We start from the raw sequence: 20614 nt of genomic DNA, 5'->3' as shown, positions 1-20614 counted from the left end.
AATAACTAAGCTAATCTGAGTAATATGAATATTCACACCAACTACAAAGCACCTACTTATGAAGGAAATCCACTTCCAGAAAATGAACTAATATATGAATGTATTATATGGTTTTACACAGATTTATACAGATACACACACATACACACACACACACACACACACATATATATATATATATATATATATATATATAAAATGTTGGCCATCTCTGATGCAGAGATGCAAAGTTGAAAAGGAGGAAGACAACTCAGAACACAAAATAAAATCAAAAAAATAACATAAAATAAATGAGATTTTAAAAAAAAAGAGTACTGAATCTGATCAACAGATTTAGTTGCTGAAAATGTTGCTAAAAAGCTACTGTTTCATCCTTAAAGTTTTCAATGGAGGACAAGAAATTTGGGCATAGTCTTAAAGGCACCCTAAATTGGGGAAAGCAGAATTCAAAGGAAAAATATATATCATCCCACAAATTAAAATTCTTTGGGGAAAGTCAGAGCAAGAGGGAAGAGAAACTCTCACGAATGAAATTTTCATGACACCTTGTCCTCATTCCAGAGAGGATTTATCTGACATGACCAATAATAGGCTTACCAACCAAATAAACTATATTTATATAATGAAGAGGAAACCAAGTGCAGACAATAGAGGATGAATTTAAGAACATAACCCAGTTCAACAAAAATGTCAGGATTTTGGATATGGTCAGTGAAGGGATTTGTTTTGCTTGTCAATACATATTAGATACAAAAGATTTTTTTCTCTTTCTCCCAAGGGGAGGCTGGAATGGGAGAGGGAGAGAAAACAGAATTTTAAATTTTAAAAAAATTGATTAGGACCACTGCTTCAGGTGGGTGGAATGGAGATGACTGACAATAGAAAAAAGATTCAAAGTTCTTCTGAGCTGCTCAATTATTTATTTTTCTTCTGTTTTCTCTCTCAAAGAGGAAAACTTTTGATTGGAAATATTTTTTAAAAAATTGAGTTGATTCCCAAGATGAATCAGTGAGATAGAACCTAGTTGGTCTTAATGAATTTGAATTTGTAATTTGTTCGGCTTAACTATACACAGTTGTAGTGTGTGTGTGTGTGTGTGTGTGTGTGTGTGTGTGTATGTATGTACACAGTTGGGGAAGGAAGAGAAAAAGTAGAAAGGAGCTAATTCGTAAATGAAAAGAAAATTGAATTTGATGAATTCAAGTCACCTTGCCATTTGAAATACATTTTAAAATACTGAAAAGATGAATACATATGATTAAGATATCAGTAATACCTGAAAGAACATGGAAAATGGGTGAAGTACAGTAAGACTAAAGAAGGATAAAGGTTCTGACTATCCCAAAATAAGTAAGAGAAGAGAGTTGGCAAATAATAAATCAGCAAGTTTTATCTTGACTCCTGGAAAAAATCATAACTGGTTAAATGACCAGACTCAAAGAATTATCATTAATGATTTACTATCAACTAGATAGGAGGCCCCAGTGATGTATCCCAGAGATCAATGTTTGATTCAAGGCTGTTTGATACTTACATAGATGATATGCCTGTAAAATATGAAAATTATACTAAATTGGGAGGAATAATTATCACACTGGATGATGGGGCAAGAACCCAAGGAGATCTTGACAAGCTAGACATAGGGCTGAGTCTAATGAGAAATGTGTCACGTCTCATACTTATATTCAAAAAACTCAACTTCACAAGTACAGAATGGAGGGGAACATAATTAGAAAATAGTTTTCTGGGGGGAAATAAAACCATGGTTTTAGTAGACTTGTTTTGCTTTTCTTTATAATCACCATAATTTAGCATGGTGCATAGAATATAATAAACCTGTACTAAAAGTTTGCCAATTAATTGATTAGACCAAAGCCTCCATATAAACCAGCAGTGTGATTATGGGAACAAGAAAAGTTAATAGTTTGTTTTTTGTTTTTTTTTGGGGGGGGGAGAGGGGGAGCATTAACAACACATAGCCTCCAGGAATAGCAAGTTTTTAGTCCCACAATCTCCTACCCTAGATAAACAACATCTGGAGTACTACATTCTGACATGTGTGCTACAATTTAAGATCATTGATAAGCTAGAAAGAAAAAAGACAACCAGGATATAAGACTTTGAGTCCATACCTTATAAAGATTGGTTGAAAGAACTAGGGACAATTATCCTGTAGAAGACAAAATGGAGAGGAGTGATGATATGATAGTTGTAATCAAGTATTTAAAGGACTGCTGTTTTATGTTATGTGGAAAATGAATTCAGCTTCTTCCATTTGGTGTCAGAAGGAAGAACTAGACAAAATAGCTGAATGTTACCAAAGAAGCAAATTTAGGTTTGATCTTAGAAACAATCAGAGATGTCCAAAACTGGAGTGTTCTGCATAAGAAGGAATACATTCCTTCTTATAAGAGGCATTTAAGCAAAGGCTGGACTTGGGTATGTTCTAGTTTCTATTCCTTTAGAAATATGAATTGGGATGTTCAGGGAGGACTAGTGTAAGGACTTATTGAACTCTTTACAGATCTTTACTCATCCAACTTTGGTGTCTGCCCCTCACCCAAATCTTCACCTTTCATCTGTGACTCCCAGAAGCTGTAGCATGCATAATGGTCACACTCCAGTAAATCCATCTCAAAGGACAGGTTAAACCAGTTTGAATATAACCAAGAGATCTCAAACCTATTTGGTGAGTTAGAAAGGTAATTACCCCAAACACATGAAACTCCCCACTCCCAGCATAATGGGCAAATGAGAACACTTTGTTCCAACAACTATGAAGATAACTGAAGCAGATACTGTGAAATGCTTAGAGCTTGGGAGACATTACAGATGTCAGGGTCTCCCACAGCAACCTGGGACGTCACCAATAGTCTTGACTCATGATCCTGAAAGAAGAGAGTGAGATTCATGACTTTGTGCAACTCTGCCTTACTTAAATCTAATTCATAAACAAGACAAAATTTCACTCATGATATGACTGGTCTTTGAAAATGAAGCACGAGCAATAACATGAATTCACTAAGTGATCACAATGCTCTCTTCCAACTCTCAAATTTTGTAATTCTGTGTTTATCTTTTCAACTTTATTTTATGCTTCTCTCTTATAGAAACTCTACATTCCAGCTACTATTCACTAAACTGGATACTTCACCTCCTGCTTCTTGCCTTGGTACATAATCATATTATCTACCACTCCTGAAATCCAGTCCCTATTAATCTCAGCCTTTCAGCATCCTTGCCTGTTTTCCAATTCAGTTTATGAGCCATATATTTTGCAAAAAAAAAAAAATTAATCTCTACTGAATTAATAGTGTTGATTCCTTTAATCTGTCTTGAGTTATATAAATTTGTCCTCATGTTGTATCCTTCAATAATAGCATTAATGATGATGATAGCTAACATTTATATAGAGTCTAAGATTTGAAAAATACATTTCATATATTTTTAATTCTCACAACAACCTGAAAGTTCGGTGCTATTATTACTATTATTCCATTTTACAGATGAGGAAAATGAGGCTGGGTGGGATTAATGACGATTCCAAGCTTAGCACTCTAGAATGAGCATTTCTTAAGCACAGAGATTGTTTCATTTTTGTTCTTTATAGCTCCTTTTCCTAGCTCAATGTCTTGCATGTTGATATTTAATAACCACTTGATGAATTCAATTGTTAAAATGTTTTTCACTGATTGGAAGGATAATAAGGTTAATAGGCAACATGTGACAGTAAAAGAACAGTGAACATGAAAATCACAGTCCATGAATTTGAACCCTAGTTTTTCCATTCTCTACTTATATGATCTTGGACAAAAAAAAATATGTGTGTGTGTGTGTGTGTGTGTGTGTGTGTGTGTGTGTGTGTATGATAAAATTTCTGTGGGCCTCAGTTACATCATCTGTAAAATGAGTGAATTATACTAAATTATTTTCAAGATATTTCCAACTGTAGAACAATGATAGCTATAATCCTTCAGTGCAACTGCTGTCTGTGTCTTACTCTAACACTCATACTTCATATCTTCCAAATGTGGTACTGAATTACCAAATACCATTACCGAATTGTATGTCAAATATAGGTCAGCTCTGATTACATGCTTTACCCTTAAAATCAAACCACTTTTTAAAGGGAAAATATATATATAAATTTTCAATGAGAATATTGATTCTAGACAATTCTCAGATTTTACAAAACAGATTGATTAGTGGTATTGGGGAACCTTCCTTATATAAACAAATACCTCTTATACTGATTTATATGGTGTTTACTGCTTTTGGCCAATTGTTTGGACAAATGTGTATTTTGTCCCCCCGATGAGGTGGGAGAATCCTTAAAGACCATTGTTATATCTCCTAAAGTTTCTATATCTCCAATGAATGCCTTATATAGTACTGGGAATGTGATAAGCACTCAAGAAACATTTATTTATTGATTATTGTTATTTCTAGAAACACTATTGCTTCCTCTGAGAATGCCAATCCCAGTGGCCTGCGTCAGATATTTATTAGCTATAAGATCCTGACCAAATCATTTAACTTCACTACTATTTCATTTTTCTTATCTGGAATAATAATAGCATCTAATTCCCAATAGGGTACTTCAGTGGTTCCCTATTGCCTCTAAGATAGAATAAAAATTCCTCTGTTCAGGATTTAAAAGTTCTTCACAATCTGGTTCCATTCTGGCTATATCTCCAGATTTCTTTTCATATTGCTCCCTTTCAAGCAACAGATTAACCTCTTTGCTTTCTTTGTATATGACATTTTAGCTCCAACCTCCTTATCTTCCCATAGGGTATCACTCATGCCTGAAATGTTCTCTTTTTTTTTTTTATTAAACTCTGCTGCATTTTCAGGAATGACTAAATGACTAAAATCTTCCTTTATGCAAATTCTCTGCATTTCTCCTACTTCTGTCTTCTAGAACCCAATAGCACAAACTCAGAAAAGATGAAAATGATATAAGAATATCTATGTAACTTTGGTAGAACTACAATTTCACAATCATTTCACTAATGCAGATCTGAGCTCCTATGATGCTTCCTTAGTCTGTGCAATTCTTTTCCATGTTTTTCATGAATTCTCCATATAAAACCCACTCTACATATCGGTGGTCTTTTTCTGAGGCTCTAATATTACTTTTAATAATTAATTAATCTAAATAATTATGTAATTATATATTATTTACTTATATTAAGTGTTATGTAAAAATAAACTATAATTAATGTGAACATATATTCTATAATATATATTATATATATAACACATATATAATATATAAAAATTATAAATAATATGAATCAAATAAAAATAATAATTAATTACTATTATTACAGAAGCCCATACATTTTGGGTAATATTCTTATGTACACAAAGGAAAATATAACTCCTAGTTCTCAAAAAGAATGTTAAGTTGTAATGTTCTGTGTTATCCTGAAATGAGATTGTTGAAAAACTTTGGAGAGGGAGTTGAGACTTTTGAATAACAAATGAAACCCTTTAGAATCATAGCCACGTAAGGGAAGTTGGACCCCTCAGCATCTTAACTCCCAGAGCTTGCCACTCCAGAGATCGCTAAGAATAGACTTCCTCCCTTTGAGAATCTCTCTCTCTCAGCTAAAGAATTCATTTATTATTGTGTATTCTTTAATTTTTTTAATCTGTATAATTTCACCAGATTCTGTTTATTATTTTATCTTGAGGTTTATTAACTACTCAAGATTTTTTGGTTTTTTGGTATAACCAGTGTTTGGTAGAAAGGAAATAAGCTGGTGGTAGGAAACCAAGTATTACCCTCCCTGAAAGCATCTAGTAAAAATGATATTTATTCTGAGCCATAAAATACTACCAATTTCTGGAGTATAGATATACTGTTGTTCATAACTTCATTTTCTTTTTTTTTTAATTTTTATTTAATAGCCTTTTATTTACAGGATATATGCATGGGTAACTTTACAGCATTAACAATTGCCAAACCTCTTGTTCCAATTTTTTACCTCTTACCCCCCCCACCCCCTCCCCTAGATGGCAGGATGACCAGTAGATGTTAAATATATTAAAATATAAATTAGATACACAATAAGTATACATGACCAAAATGTTATTTTGCTGTACAAAAAGAATCAGACTCTGAAATATTGTACAATTAGCTTGTGAAGGAAATCAAAAATGCAGGTGGGCAAAAATATAGGGATTGGGAATTCAATGTAATGATTTTTAGTCATCTCCCAGAGTTTTTTTTCTGGGCATAGCTGGTTCAGTTCATTACTGCTCCATTAGAAATGATTTGGTTGATCTCGTTGCTGAGGATGGCCTGGTCCATCAGAACTGATCATCATATAGTATTGTTGTTGAAGTATATAATGATCTCCTGGTCCTGCTCATTTCACTCAGCATCAGTTCGTGTAAGTCTCTCCAGGCCTTTCTGAAATCATCCTGTTGGTCATTTCTTACAGAACAGTAATATTCCATAATATTCATATACCACAATTTATTCAGCCATTCTCCAACTGATGGACATCCATTCAGTTTCCAGTTTTTAGCCACTACAAAAAGGGCTGCCACAAACATTCGTGCACATACAGGTCCCTTTCCCTTCTTTATAATCTCTTTGGGATATAATCCCAGTAGTAACACTGCTGGATCAAAGGGTATGCACAGTTTGATAACTTTTTGAGCATAGTTCCAAACTACTCTCCAAAATGGTTGGATTCGCATAACTTCATTTTCAAAGAGGATCAATGTCATTCTTGACTTGGACATCAATTGAATTCAAGTAAGGCAGAGCTGCACAAAGTCATCAACCTCATTCCTTTTCCAGAATCTTCAAAGTACAGTGGCAAGTCAAAAATCAAGATGACTGATGATGGCCCAAAATGCACTGAGTGACCTTGGTGTCTTAGATGTCTGAGCCAGGCCTAAGTGCCTGCTTCAGTCACTTTCATGCCCAGTGGAACAAATTATTCTCATTTGCCCATTCTGCTAGAATAAGTCTTTACAAGCTTGGCGTAGACAGCCCCTTAACTCACTAACAGGTTTGAGGCCCATCAGTTATCGTCAATCTGTTACTCTCCTCTTGGAAAAAGGCAAGTGAAGTAGCAAATTCCCAATTCAATTACTTCTGCTTCTCATAAAATGGCAGAGCAGATTGGATTAAATCCCAGTGGGCTAAGCTATCTCTGTATGTCAAATGGACACACACTTTTATCTCACACATTCCATTTGGACTATGCATCTTTTGTGTCGATTCTTATAATAGTCAATCTCCTTTTTTTGTTATACATGGCCTAATATTGTCTTGTACACTGGATATTGTTGGTGAATTGCTATAATTTCTTTATACTCACCATATTTTATTCCATTACTCTTTGAATTACTTGTAATTTGATTGTACAGAGATCATAGTATTCCACCATCTTAAATTACATTATATCATCACTTAGAAAATTTTGGTGTTAAAGAGATAGACTTCTGTGGCAAGATTTCCCAAATGTAATGCAATCCAATTTCATTCTCTTTCTTATTCTCAATTCTGGACCAAGTCCATTGTCTAATTACATTGTTTATCCAAGAGAAACATGTATATAAATGGATGTGTACATATGTGGATAGGTACATATATTCACATTCATCCATGAGAAGAGGCATGTTGTAGTGATTAGAAATATGAGGTTGGAGCCTAGAAGATCTAGGTCAAGTCCTACCTGTAGTAGCACTGTTTGTGTGACTCTGAATCAGTCACAGACTCTCAGTGATCTAGGCAACTCTTTAAGGTTATAAATTTCAGAGACAAAACTAACCTGCATTAATTGATGGAATTTCTTCAATTAATCATTCTTTATATCAATGAAATCATAGATCCTGTCCCTATCCTATGAATACACATATGCATAAAACAATAGTATCACAGGGCCAACCAAGAATTTTTCAAACAGGAAATGAAAGTTTTTCTTTAAGTAATAGCCAGGAAAAAATAGTCATTAGATACAGATATAGACAGATAGATAGATATAGATATAGATATATTCATATATATATATACATGAATATACATAAATAGCTAAAATCATACATACTATTAGATGCCTTCCCTGATCCCTAAATTCCAGTGCCTTCCCTCTGTTAATTATTTTCTTTTCATCCTGTATATAGCTTGCTTATATATGGTTGCTTTCATTTTGTCTTCCCTATTATATTTTTAACTCCTTGAGGTCATGGATTGTCTTTTGCTTATTTTTTTTTATTTCTAGCACTTAGAACAATTACTGGCACATATGAGATATTTAATAAATATTTGTTGATTGATATATTTACATATGCATGCATATATATAAATACTTGACATATAATATACATATACATTTTGACTCAGCAAATCACAAAGAGAAGTTATTTTTAGAGTAGTATATAGTAATAGTCTCATATAATTTACATAGAAATAAGGAACTCCTAATTTGAAGAGTACTTTCAAGAGTACATTTTATTTTATCAAATCAACCACTTTTTTAAAGTTCATAAACAGTAGTTACAGCCAAATGTTCTTTTTCTCTCCATGTCTCAGTTGATTGTATGACTGCAGGTGTTACTACTGGGCTTATATCCCAAAGAGATCATAAAGAAGGGAAAGGGACCTGTATGTGCACGAATGTTTGTGGCAGCCCTCTTTGTAGTGGCCAGAAACTGGAAACTGAGTAGATGCCCATCAATTGGAGAATGGCTGAATAAATTGTGGTATATGAATATTATGGAATATTATTGCTCTGTAAGAAATGACCAACAGGATGATTTCAGAAAGGCCTGGAGAGATTTACACGAACTGATGCTGAGTGAAATGAGCAGGACCAGGAGATCATTATATACTTCAACAACAATAATATATGATGACCAATTCTGATGGACCTGGCCATCCTCAGCAATGAGATGAACCAAATCAGTTCCAATGGAGCAAATGAACTGAACCAGCTACGCCCAGAGAAAGAACTCTGGGAGATGACTAAAAACCATTACATTGAACTCCCAATCCCTATATTTTTGTCCACCTGCAAAAAAAAAAAAAGATAGGTGCTGCAGTAACTGAATCATCAGATTCCTCTTACTATCTCAATACTGTCCTAATAAACCCCCTTCTGACCAATCAACATTATTCAAGGTATTGCTAATCCTATTTTGACAATTATCAAAACATCACTCCTCAACCTTTCTATAAGAGTCCCGTTCTATAAGGGGACCATCTCAGATCTATGAACTATAATCAGAGGATTTGTTTACCAAGAATAAAAAGCAAAACATCTGAAGGAACAAAATTATGGGTCTGCTCCTCATCCCTACATCTTCATAGTCAGTAAAGCAAAGAAACAGAAAGCTGAGCCTCTTCCATTATTTGGTTTCAAACTAGGTGTGATAAAGGAGTCCCTAATCATCCCAGAATTCACAACTATTACTCATCTATGGATTGAGTTTAAGGAACTGGACTAAAAGATTAAGTATAAATTCCCTTCTATATCACAACTCTTGACTTCCACTTGTAGAATCACAATAATAAACCTGGTTCCTATTTTGCTAGGAAGTCCCTAAAGGTCTGAATAATGATTCAGGCTACATGTCCACAATCTCCCTAGGGTTTTCTCTATAACAAGGCCCCAGATGTAGTAGCCTCGTCACTGGAAGCACATGATCCCCTTAAAATGGTTATTAAATGGCTAGAGAAATCCTGTGGTGACTTGTTATCTCAGTTTTCAACGCAGACAAGATTTTCCCACAGGGAGTCAGATCAACACTGCAAGAGATGTGGTTGAAACCAGGAGATCATTATACACTTCAACAACAATACTATATGAGGATCAGTTCTGATGGAAGTGGCTCTCTTCAACAATGAGAGGATCCAAATCAGTTCCAATTTATTAGTGGTGAACAGAATCAGCTACACCCAGTGAAAGAAGTCTGGGAAATGAGTATGGACCACAACATAGCATTTACACTCTTTCTGTTATTGTTTGCTTGTATTTTTGTTTTTCTTTCCAGGTTATTTTTAACCTTCTTTCTAAATCCAATTTTTCTTGTGTAGCAAGACAACTGTATAAATATGTATACATATATTGTATTTAACAAATATTTTAGCATATTTAACATGTATGGGACTACCTGCCATCTAGGGGAGGGGGATGGGAGGAAGGAGGGGAAAAGTTGGAACAGAAGTTTTTGCAAGGGTCAATGTTGAAAAATTACCCATGCATATGTTTTGTCAATAAAAAAGCTATAATAAAATAATAATAATAATTTTTCAAAAAAAACAGATGTGGTTGGGACCAACTGCCTCATGAGTCTTAAATAAGTATTAGAAACATCCTAGAAATGCCCAAGCAACCACAAGGGCCTTGGTAAATAAGTTTCAATGGCTTCTGTCCAAAATTCTCCAGGTGGCAGTTTTAGTGGAGAGAGATTCTGAGAATGGGGACCTGGAGGCAGGACTTCTACTGACAGATGATTTCTTATATAGAACATTGATATCAAAGCATCTTTCCATGACACAAGCACCCATGTTCCAAGAAGAATCCTCCTTGCTCACTCAGTCTCTCTGGATTATATGCCCTTATTCAAGGACATCCTGGGAACATCAATTTCTGGTTCATGTTTCCCACAAATTTTTTCTGGCTGGTCATTCCCCCAAAATCTGTCTAATTTTGTCTCCACAAAGGGAAACCCTGGAAACATTTGTATCTGACCTTTGTCTTCTCTAGACTACTGCATCTGGAGCTTTGTTATAAAGGAAATCATAGGGAGAATGTGGACATGTAGCTTGGATCATTATTCAGTCTTTCAGCTCACCTGTACATACTCAAGCTAATAGGATATAAAATATTGAAAGACTTTATATAACCCAAGGGGGAAAAACAGGCTTCTAAGTTCCCTGCCCATTAGGAAAATCCTTCTCCCCCTCACATAAGGAATCAAGTTGTCAGTTTTCACTCTTTTTCAGTAGCCATATATTTCATATGACTGACAATAGCAACAAGAAGATAGGTCTAGATGGTTCATTATTACCTTCTGTTCCCTGTCATATCAATTTCTCTGGGAAGAGCAAGGTTTTCTTCTCCACATTATGTCTCTGTGACTTATCATTCCTCTGAGCAAATGTCTCTCTATAAGAACTATATGGATGCAGAGACCTCTCTCCAGGTAGATCTCCTCTTTGAAGTTGTAATATTCCTTCATATCCAATTTCTACCTATTCTTTCATTTCAAAGTCATTCCCGTCTTTCCCATTTTTCCTACTACTACTATTCTATTTTTGGTCCTCAGTGTCTCATATATGAATTAATTTCCTAACTAGTTTCCCTAAATCCAATTTCCTTCCCTACAGTCAGCGAGGTAGATAGAGTTCTGCGCCTGGAGAGGAAGAGAGGAAGGTTTCTTCCATACCTGTTACACATATTATTTCACAAAAGAACAAAGTTTAGAATAGGAAATAGATAGAGTTGCTGATACTAGATCCATTTCTGGATTTTAGGGGAAAACTACATTCTTATTTCAATATAATTGGTCTATAAATCTTTTATATTTATTTTATTCATTTAAAAGACACCATTCTGAGAAAAGTACCATAGGCTTCACCAGACTGGAAAAGGAACCCACGACATAGGAAAATGTCTTTCCACAGTCATCTTTCAGAGCCCAGCTTCTCCCAAAGCTAAGTCTGAATTCTGGGTGGGAGAAGAATAAGGATGATGAACAGAGAGAAAAAAGCAAGGTATACAGATAGGAAATGATATGGAAGCCTAGTCCCAGGCAAGAAAAAGCAAAAGCAAAAAACAATATCAATGCTAAGTTAGAGATAAAAAAAATGACAAGATATGAAATATAATTGAGGCAATGCAACATCACCTATTTAAAGAAGCTATTTAATGGAAAATAGATGAAAAAATAGGCATGATCATCCCTTTACAGAGATCTTCTTTACAGAGAGATATAACTTTCACATTTTTTTTCTTTTTTTCACATTTTTTTCTTTTTTTCTCATACTTTTCCTGTCTATTTCTTAGTTGATAAAATGGTATCACTTACTTATGGCCATAATATGTCTCTCTCCATTGATAAACTGTCAGTCAGTTAGCATTCATTAGATGTTTATTATATGCTTATCATACATTAAATTACATGTTGATTATATTGGCTGTGCCAATTTCTGAGGATACCCCAAAAGGAGGTAGTAGAGAAGGGAGCTCAATTCATATAATCCCTCTTCTCAGAGAGCATACATTCTAATGACTAAAATGACATGTAAATATATGTACATTCAAGGTATATATAAAATGGTTGGAAAGTAGATGAAAAGGGCACGGGAATATCCAGTGGAGGACCCAGGAAAGATTTTCTGCAGAAAGTGGGATTTGAGCCCAGTCTTAAAGGAAGCCTAGAATACTAAAAGGCAGAAATGTAGGGGCAGAGGATTCAGGTGACCTTCAAATTCAACTCTTGGTAGACTTGTATTCTATGACTTGAAGTTATGCAGCATCAATGGAATTTTTTTTTAAGTGGATCTTTACTTCAGGAGAAAACTTAGAATCATAAATAGCCCTGTTCGATTATTTTTTTAATGGAGGCAAAACATTCTACACTCTGCTTCTTGTCTTTGGACTCCATGAAATGCTAAGCCAAATGCTCATCATGGTGATGGAATATAAATCTTGGCAGGATCTGGAAAGACTTGCAACATAGTATTGACATAGTTTATTTTCTTTCTATAGATAAGCATAACCAAGTACAGAGAAGGGAAGAAGCATTTATTAAGTCCCTATTAAAAGAAAAGTACTGTGCTGAGTACCTTATTTCATTTGATCCTCACAAAAACCCTATGAAGTAGGTGTTATTATTATCCTCCTTTGAGAAAACTGAGGCAGGGAGAGATTAAGTTATTTGCCTGGGGTTACACAACTAGTAAAAATTGAAGACCACATTTAAATTCAAGTCTTCTTGACTCCAGGTGCAGAATTCTATCCACCTCGCTGACTGTAGGGAAGGAAATTGGAGACTAGTTAGGAAACTAATCCATGTATGACACACTGAGGACCAAAAATAGAATAATAGCAGTAAGAAAAAAGGGAAAGATGGGAATGGCTTTGAAATGAAAGAATAAGTAGAAATTGGCCTGCCTAGTTTATCACTTGGGCTCTCCCTTTGATGACTGCTGAAACAATTTTACTATCATCCCCAACAAATAGTGAGTTGTCTCAGAAGTTAGATGTGAATGTAGGTGGGGGAAGAAAGTATATGTTTTACATAATGGAGAAATGATCCATTTCCTGTATTTTAGTAGCTAATATTTGAAATCAGAAGATAAGGAAATAACAAGTTTTTTTTTTTATTTCTGAGATCTAAATTACTCTGAGCAGGTGAATTATTTATATCTTTTCAAGTTTTCATATCTTCTAACAGTGCCAGTGGACAGAGTGATTAATATGGCTTAACTGGACCTCAGTCAACAAATCTGTGATAAACCTGGAACAGCCAAAAATCACAAATCCACAATAATTTTTACCGCAGTAATTATTTTAGGTAATTGGAGCTCTACGGCTTTTGATATAACCAGTTCCTTAGGAGAAAAAAAATAATTTAATGTACAATAGATTATTCATGTTTTGGCAGTGAGCCAAAAGGGGAGGCCAGTCCTATATTTTCCCTTCTACTCTCACCTTTTTGTCTTATAAGCCATTTTAACCACATGTTGTCCAGAGAAACAAAAAACCCTATTCCCTAGAGAGGACAGTCCTCCCAACTGAATATTAGAAGCTCAAGACTACAATGATTTAGACACACAGAAAGAAAAGAAGAAATTGGTTTCTGACTTGAATGAAGACTTTTTTGAACCAACAATAGCAACTCCCGGTAAGCAAAATCTTATGAGGTAATGAGTAATAGAATCTAGATAAAGAAGATTTTAAATCTAAGGTATCTCTGATAAAAGAAAGCTATTCCTTCTTTCTAACAGACACAATCATGATTCTCTTGTCTCTTTGGAAGCAGGCCTCTTTGCTGTTTTGCAAAGGACAATAATGAAAATTACATGTTATTTTCTAGAAGAGCGATTTTCACAAATACAGTGGGGCCCTTTCCATAGATTTTTAAACTCCATAAATTTCTTCAGACCTGTATCTCCAAATGTACTTATCTTTTTAGAAAGCACTCACTTAAAAAGGATGTGTATTCTCTTCCCTAATTTAATTAAGTTTAGAAATTATTTTACTGAATTATTTGTATTAAAACTTCTACCAAAAAAATAATCTGATATAAAATCATAAAGTTTACTCTACCGAATTTATTATGAAATTTCTGTCAATTGACACAAAATTCCAAGGTTTCATGAGCCAAAGACTGACCGTTGTCACTTTCAAAATTAGTTTTTCCGTGACTGTATTTTTTTGAGGTTCAAGCAAATTGAAGACAGTAGTTTAGTACTTTAATGATACTTGACACTAAAAAGAAAAGATTAAGAAAACTGGACACTTCAATGCAGAAAAAGTAATATTTTTGGTGAAAATTAAAGTTCAGCTGAAATATTATATAAATATCAAAATCTATAGTGGGTTATTGGAAAGTCTATGTAGACAATCACTTAATGCTACTTTTATAATTGTTTTGCACAACACTTATGGGGAAACAATAAGTTGAGTATGAGAAGTAGGAATTCAGTTTAGATCAGCCTAGAATATTTAGTTCCAGAAATGTGGATATGTTAATCCAATTATTTGTTGAGAAACCAAACATGAACAAAAGGTGACATTTGCTTATGAAGGAAATAAAAGCAAATTTTTTTTTGTTTCATAGACCTAACAATCTCTTCATTGGAGGAATAAAACCCAGAAATAGACTTGCAGATGAATTTAATTTCTTTTTCTGTTTAGAATGAATGACACCAATTTCCTTAGGACAAGAATTTCCCAATTATTCAAAGGTTCTGAAAGCAGCACCATTTCAGTATTTCATTGGGATCTGCTGTTGTTTTATAATCATTTCAGTCAAATCCAGCTCTTTATGACCCAATTTGGGGTTTTCTTGGCAAAGATACTAGAATGGTTTGCTATTTCCTTTTCCAGATCATTTTATAATTGAGGAACTGAAGCAGAGTTAAGAGATTTGTCCAGGGTCATAACAGCTAATAATTGTCTGGGCCTGAATATGAATTTTGAATCTTCTGATTCTGGGGCTGCCATTCCATCCACTGTACTATCTAGTACAAATAGAGGCTAATGAAGATCATACAAATAAAGAGCTATTACTCCATTCAGTCATTACACTGGAATTGCCAATATTTGTCCAGTTCATCCCTTTGTTTATTTCTGGTCATTATTTGCCATGGGAGAAGAGAGTCCCTCAGGACACCAGAGAGTCAGTGCTCCCAATCACATCTAAAATTTTAATCATTTAAAAATTAAAGCCTAAACATGGTGCACTTTAGCCATTTTTTCCCATTTCTTCTTCTTTATTCTTCTTTTCTTCCTCTTTAAATGGAGAGAGATTCATGCTTTTCTTAGATACGGAGTACCTTCTTTCTATAACAACGTTATTGATAGTTTAGTCATAAAGATAACTGCCATCACTTATTATCATTTGGTTTTTGTGACTACTAGTAGAGCCAAATTTAGCTCTCAATTCTAACCTCTTGGGGACATGCAGCTCTGGGCAGTGGTAGCCTATGGTAGCATTATTTCCAGAGGATGGTGCAAACTGTACCCTTTGTTAGGTTGTTTATCCACACAATTTTGTGGACAACCCAAACACATCTGTTCCTAGAAGGGATTTTCCATTCCACACATGATGATGAAGGAACAATGTGTATTTAATGGAAAGCCTTTCATTATCCATCATTATCAACAAACACTGAGAGATGGCTTAATGAATACTATACTGATTTAAAAGATGTCCCTACCCTTTTAGAAATCATAGATAGTAAGGCAAAGGATATAGTTATTAAAAAAAAAAAAACTAACCAAAAACAGTTTGTGTAAAGTAAATGCCAAATAAGCTGTACAAGTAATAAATGCAACAGAAATTCTGAGAAGGCCATGGGGGAAGAATGGTTAGCCAACATGAAAAAGATCTGGAAGTTTTAATGGACTGCAAGTTTAACAGAAATTAGCAGTATGACACGCCAATCCCACCCCTCAAAAAAATTTCCAGATGATAGCTTGGGCTTCTCTAGAGCACCACTCTACATACTCTGCCCCAGTCAGAACATATCTGGTATATTGTGTTCAGTTCTGCAGGAACTAGATCTTAGTAAAGATCTTGGTAAATGGGAGGACATCCAGAGGAAGATAGCCAAAATGGTGAAAGGCCTTACATACCCTGTAGAAACTAATTGAAGAAATTGGGAACTTTTGTCTTTGTGAAGAAAAGACTTGAGAAGGACATGATGAATATGCTCAAGTATTTGAAGGATTGTCATGTGTAAAGGGATTAGATGCAATTCTCTTTGCCATTGCTCACCTTCCTTCTTCCCCACCAACCAGAAATAACAGGTAGAAACTGCAGACATAGACTGAGCTGCCTACAGACAAAGTTGACTCCCCCTCATAGGAGATCATCAAATACAGAATAGATAACCACTGACTGGTATAAGGTCTGGTACAAGAAGGTAGACTTGTTCAAACTTGTTATTTAGTCATTTTTCAATGGTGGCCTATTCTTTCTGGGTTTTTTTGGCAGAAATACTAGAATAGTTGACTATTTCCTTCTCCAGCTCATTTTACAGATGAAGAAACTGAGGCAAAAAGGGTTAAGTGACTTCCTTCCTACCCTAAAGTACTGTGAGTCTATTATTTCAGAGCAGATCATTTGAAAAAAGTTTAATGAAAAAGGAACTTGAGCTATTAATGGGAGGATAGAGTTTAGACAATATGGAAGGAAAAGAGGAGAATCTTCTGAAGAAGGTGAAAGAATCAAGAAGAATGCATATAATACGATATAAGTTGATAAATTTGCTCAAAATAGAGACATTGAGTTTGTGCAAGGAAGTAGAAGTGAGATAAAAATAAAAAGGTAGGTAGAAGTTTGTTTGTAGAAGGCCTTGAATGTCAAACTAAGTAATTTGGATATTATCCTGTAAAGGGGATCCATTGAAAATTTATTTTATGGGGCATCTAGATGGCACAGTGCATAGAGCACTGACCTTGAAATCAGGAGGACCTGACTTCAAATCCAGCCTCCAACACTTAACACTTCCTAGCTGGATGATCCTGGGCAAGTCACTTAGCCCCAACTGCCTCAGCAAAAAAAAAAGAAAAAAAAAAGTTTATTTTATAATGAACTCAATGATTAAAGAATCCATTAACTTGCATGTATAAACTTGCATGAAAAAAATTAGCCAAGAGGACATTGTATAGAATAATAACAATATTATTTTAAGAATAACTTTGAATGACTATTAGAAATACCAAAATTCATTACAAGGGATATATGAAAAAAGACACTAAATGCATCCATAAAAAACTGATAATAGAAGTATGCATGAAATGGTTTTACATATATTTGTATGTACATATATAAAATATATGCACATATATCTAATATAGATATATACACATATTTTTGTATACATATGTATGAATTCACACACACACACACATATATTTGTGAATAATGGTAGCCATCTCTTAAGGCAGGGGAAAACAGAGGGGAGGAAAAGAATTACATGATACAGTTGTACATAATAGATTTGCAATTTCATATACAATCATTTTTTCTATTCTGCTATATTATGGAAATGCTTGTTTTAATTTCTTAAGTTCAGAATAAAATAGATAATTTTTTTAAAAAGAAAATTTATTTTAATGGGAGGGATGGGTAGAGGAATGGTCATGAGGCTGAAGAAGGGTGATGTGCAAAACACTGTTTTAGGAAAGTTAGTCAAAGTTGAAAAAAGTTTGAACTGGAGGTGGGAGAGACTAGAAACATAGGGATGAAATAAGAAATTACTACAAAAGTAACAAAAACACAATATGCTGGAACCAGAAGGGATCTCATCTGGTATAACACCTATCTTCCTGAGAAGACCGTCCCTATCATTCCCAACAAGTACTGGAGTCATTCTGCCTTCACTTAAAAAGTCCAAGAGAAAGGAGACTCTTTAACCTTTTAAAATAGTTCTTTCTATTTTGGAATTGCCCTCACTGTTAAGCTTAACTTTACATCAAAGCAAAATCTGCCTTTTTGTGACTTCCATTCCATGGTCGTCATTATTCCCTCTGACATCACACAAACCAAGTCCAAACTCTTTTTCATTCATAAAACAGCCCTTCAAATACCTTAAAACAGTTGTCCCAAGTTTCTCCCTAATTCCCAAGTTTTTTTTTTCTCTATGCTTACCACCTCCAGCTCTTTAAAACGAACCTTATTGGTCTCTATTGCTTCCAGGATCAAAGACAATCTCTATTTGACATTTCAAGTCCTTCATACTGTAGCCCCTTTCTACCTTTCCAATTTCCCTTACCCCTTGACATGTGGTCTTCAATCCAGTGACAATGATCTCCTGGCTGTTCTAGGAACAAGACACTCCATCTCTCAGCTCCAAGCATTTTCCTTAGCTGTCCCTTTTGGCCGGAACTCTCTCCTCAACTCTGCCTATGAACTTCTCTGGTTTCTTTTAAGTCTCAATTAAAATTCCATTTTTTACAGGAAGTCTTCCCCTACCCTCCTACTTCTCATGCCTTCCCGGTTATTTATTGCCTATTCATCCTGTATGTAACTTGCTTTGTATTTATTTGTTTGCATGCTGTCATTCCCCCATTAGTTTATAAACTCCTTGAGGACAGAAACTAGATTTTATATCTTTGTGTATTCACAGAGTTTAGCACAAGTACTAGTAAGTACTTAATAAATGTTGATTGATTGATTGATCCTTATATGGCCTGGTCTCAAACTTCATCACCAAATTGGTTACGTTTGTCTAGCTATGTTCCGGGTTCTCCAAACTAAGACAAAGAAAAAAAGAATTATTCTGGTAATACCATAATGGTATTCAAAACCTATAGAAACCATGAGACACCTCTGAGCACACTGCTTGAGATAAACAGAGGACCTGATATTTTCTCTATTCTTCTTCTTGCAGGACATCCTACTGCTGAGGTTCAATTGTCAAAAAAAAATCCATTTTGCCATCATGAAGATTTTATTCCAGTTGCAGATGTTCAGATTCATCTGGAATCCTAAGTTTCCTAGGAGGTATTTTCATCAAGGCTACCAGGTTTTGGCTCCTCTGAATCTTTCTGACTTTGAAGCTATAAATCGTTGTGAACGGGACTTACCAGAGAACTTTAACTTTGCTGGGGATGTACTGGATAGATGGGCTCAGCTGGAACAGGTAAGAAGTATACTTTATAAAATACACACACACAAAATTATTCTTTGTGCACCTTAGCTTTGACTCTAATGGAAAGAGTCCTGATTCAGGAGCCAGAGGAAACTTGCTCTGAAATTTGCTATTTAACTATCTTGGAGAAATCATTTATCAACATTTGTCCTGTTGTCCTCATTTATAAAATGAAGAAATTAGACTAGATAACTTCTGTGGTCCCTTCCAGTTCAAGATTTATCATGCCATATATGAGTCATTTTTCAATAGACCCACAACTGGGAATATTTTAACTTAGAGAAAAAAAAAAGAGCGGGGGGGGGGGGAAGGGAATGGGACAGTGCTACAGAGGTTGACCATATGCATAAGTCTATTCCAGGAGAGGGGGCAGTCTGACCAATATCTTTGAGAATTTGGGAGAAAGGTGAATTGTAAGAAGGGAATGCCATGGAGACAGAATACTAGAGGGTCACTCCTAGTATGACTCAGGGTGGTTTGCCACATGATGACCAAAGTGTGAAAAATGAGGCAAGGTATGGAGCTGGCAGTTACTACAGAAAACAAAGCTCTTAGTTGTCAAAAACATGGGGAAAAGCCTTATTTTCTTATATTAGTAACATCTCTGTTCCTCAATCCCCTATCTCTCCAAGACTTTCATGTACCAGGTTTCTTTTCTCCTCTTTGGGAAAGAAATTTGCTTCTCAATAAAAGTAGCCCCTTTCTACCTATACTACCCCTACTTCTGCCTAAAGCCTTCTCTCACAATAGGACTATTCAGCTAATTATAATTTTTGAAGGTCTCCTGGTCACAGGCTATCCCAAAAGGTATTTATTGGTAGAAATGTTTTAAAATAATTAAAATAAAATGAACAACCAATGCTATATTTGTATGAATGGAAGTTCATCTTATTTCTTCCAGTTCTGAAAATGGGATTGGAAGTATGTGGTGAAGGTGAGAGAGTGATATATGATATATCTAAGTACTGAACCACAATGCAGAAGTGTTCCTTGATGTCTTAGTATCTTTATAATTCTCAACTCTTCCAGACCCGTCAGAACTTTATAAAGGCAAATATGATTTTTAAAAATTATGTTGATGAACCCCTTAGAGGTTGATTGAAGATAATTACAAAGTTGTCAGTTTAAACAAAGCCTCTGCTTTCCAGTTATATGGATAAACCTTCACTTCAAAGAAAGAATTGAGAGTCGACTTATCAAAGATATTATTACAAAAGGTTTTACTGCATTTTGTTTAGGACATGGAACCAG

General features: G+C 34.8%; 1 protein-coding gene across 4 annotated transcripts in view; it reads left to right on the top strand.

The window, feature by feature from the left end:
• The window catches only part of LOC100932766 (acyl-CoA synthetase medium chain family member 1), a 119797-nt gene that overhangs the window by 78191 nt on the left and 20992 nt on the right, over positions 1-20614 (top strand). For all 4 annotated transcript variants that reach the window (XM_031942475.1, XM_031942472.1, XM_031942468.1 and 1 more), the window contains one exon: positions 19103-19354. In XM_031942475.1, the coding sequence (XP_031798335.1) occupies positions 19103-19354 (252 nt within the window). The remainder of the gene's footprint in view (positions 1-19102; positions 19355-20614) is intronic.

This window comes from Sarcophilus harrisii, chromosome 1, assembly GCF_902635505.1.
Source record: "Sarcophilus harrisii chromosome 1, mSarHar1.11, whole genome shotgun sequence".
Taxonomy (NCBI): Eukaryota; Metazoa; Chordata; class Mammalia; order Dasyuromorphia; family Dasyuridae; genus Sarcophilus; species Sarcophilus harrisii.
This window is presented reverse-complemented; position numbering and strand designations above follow the sequence as displayed.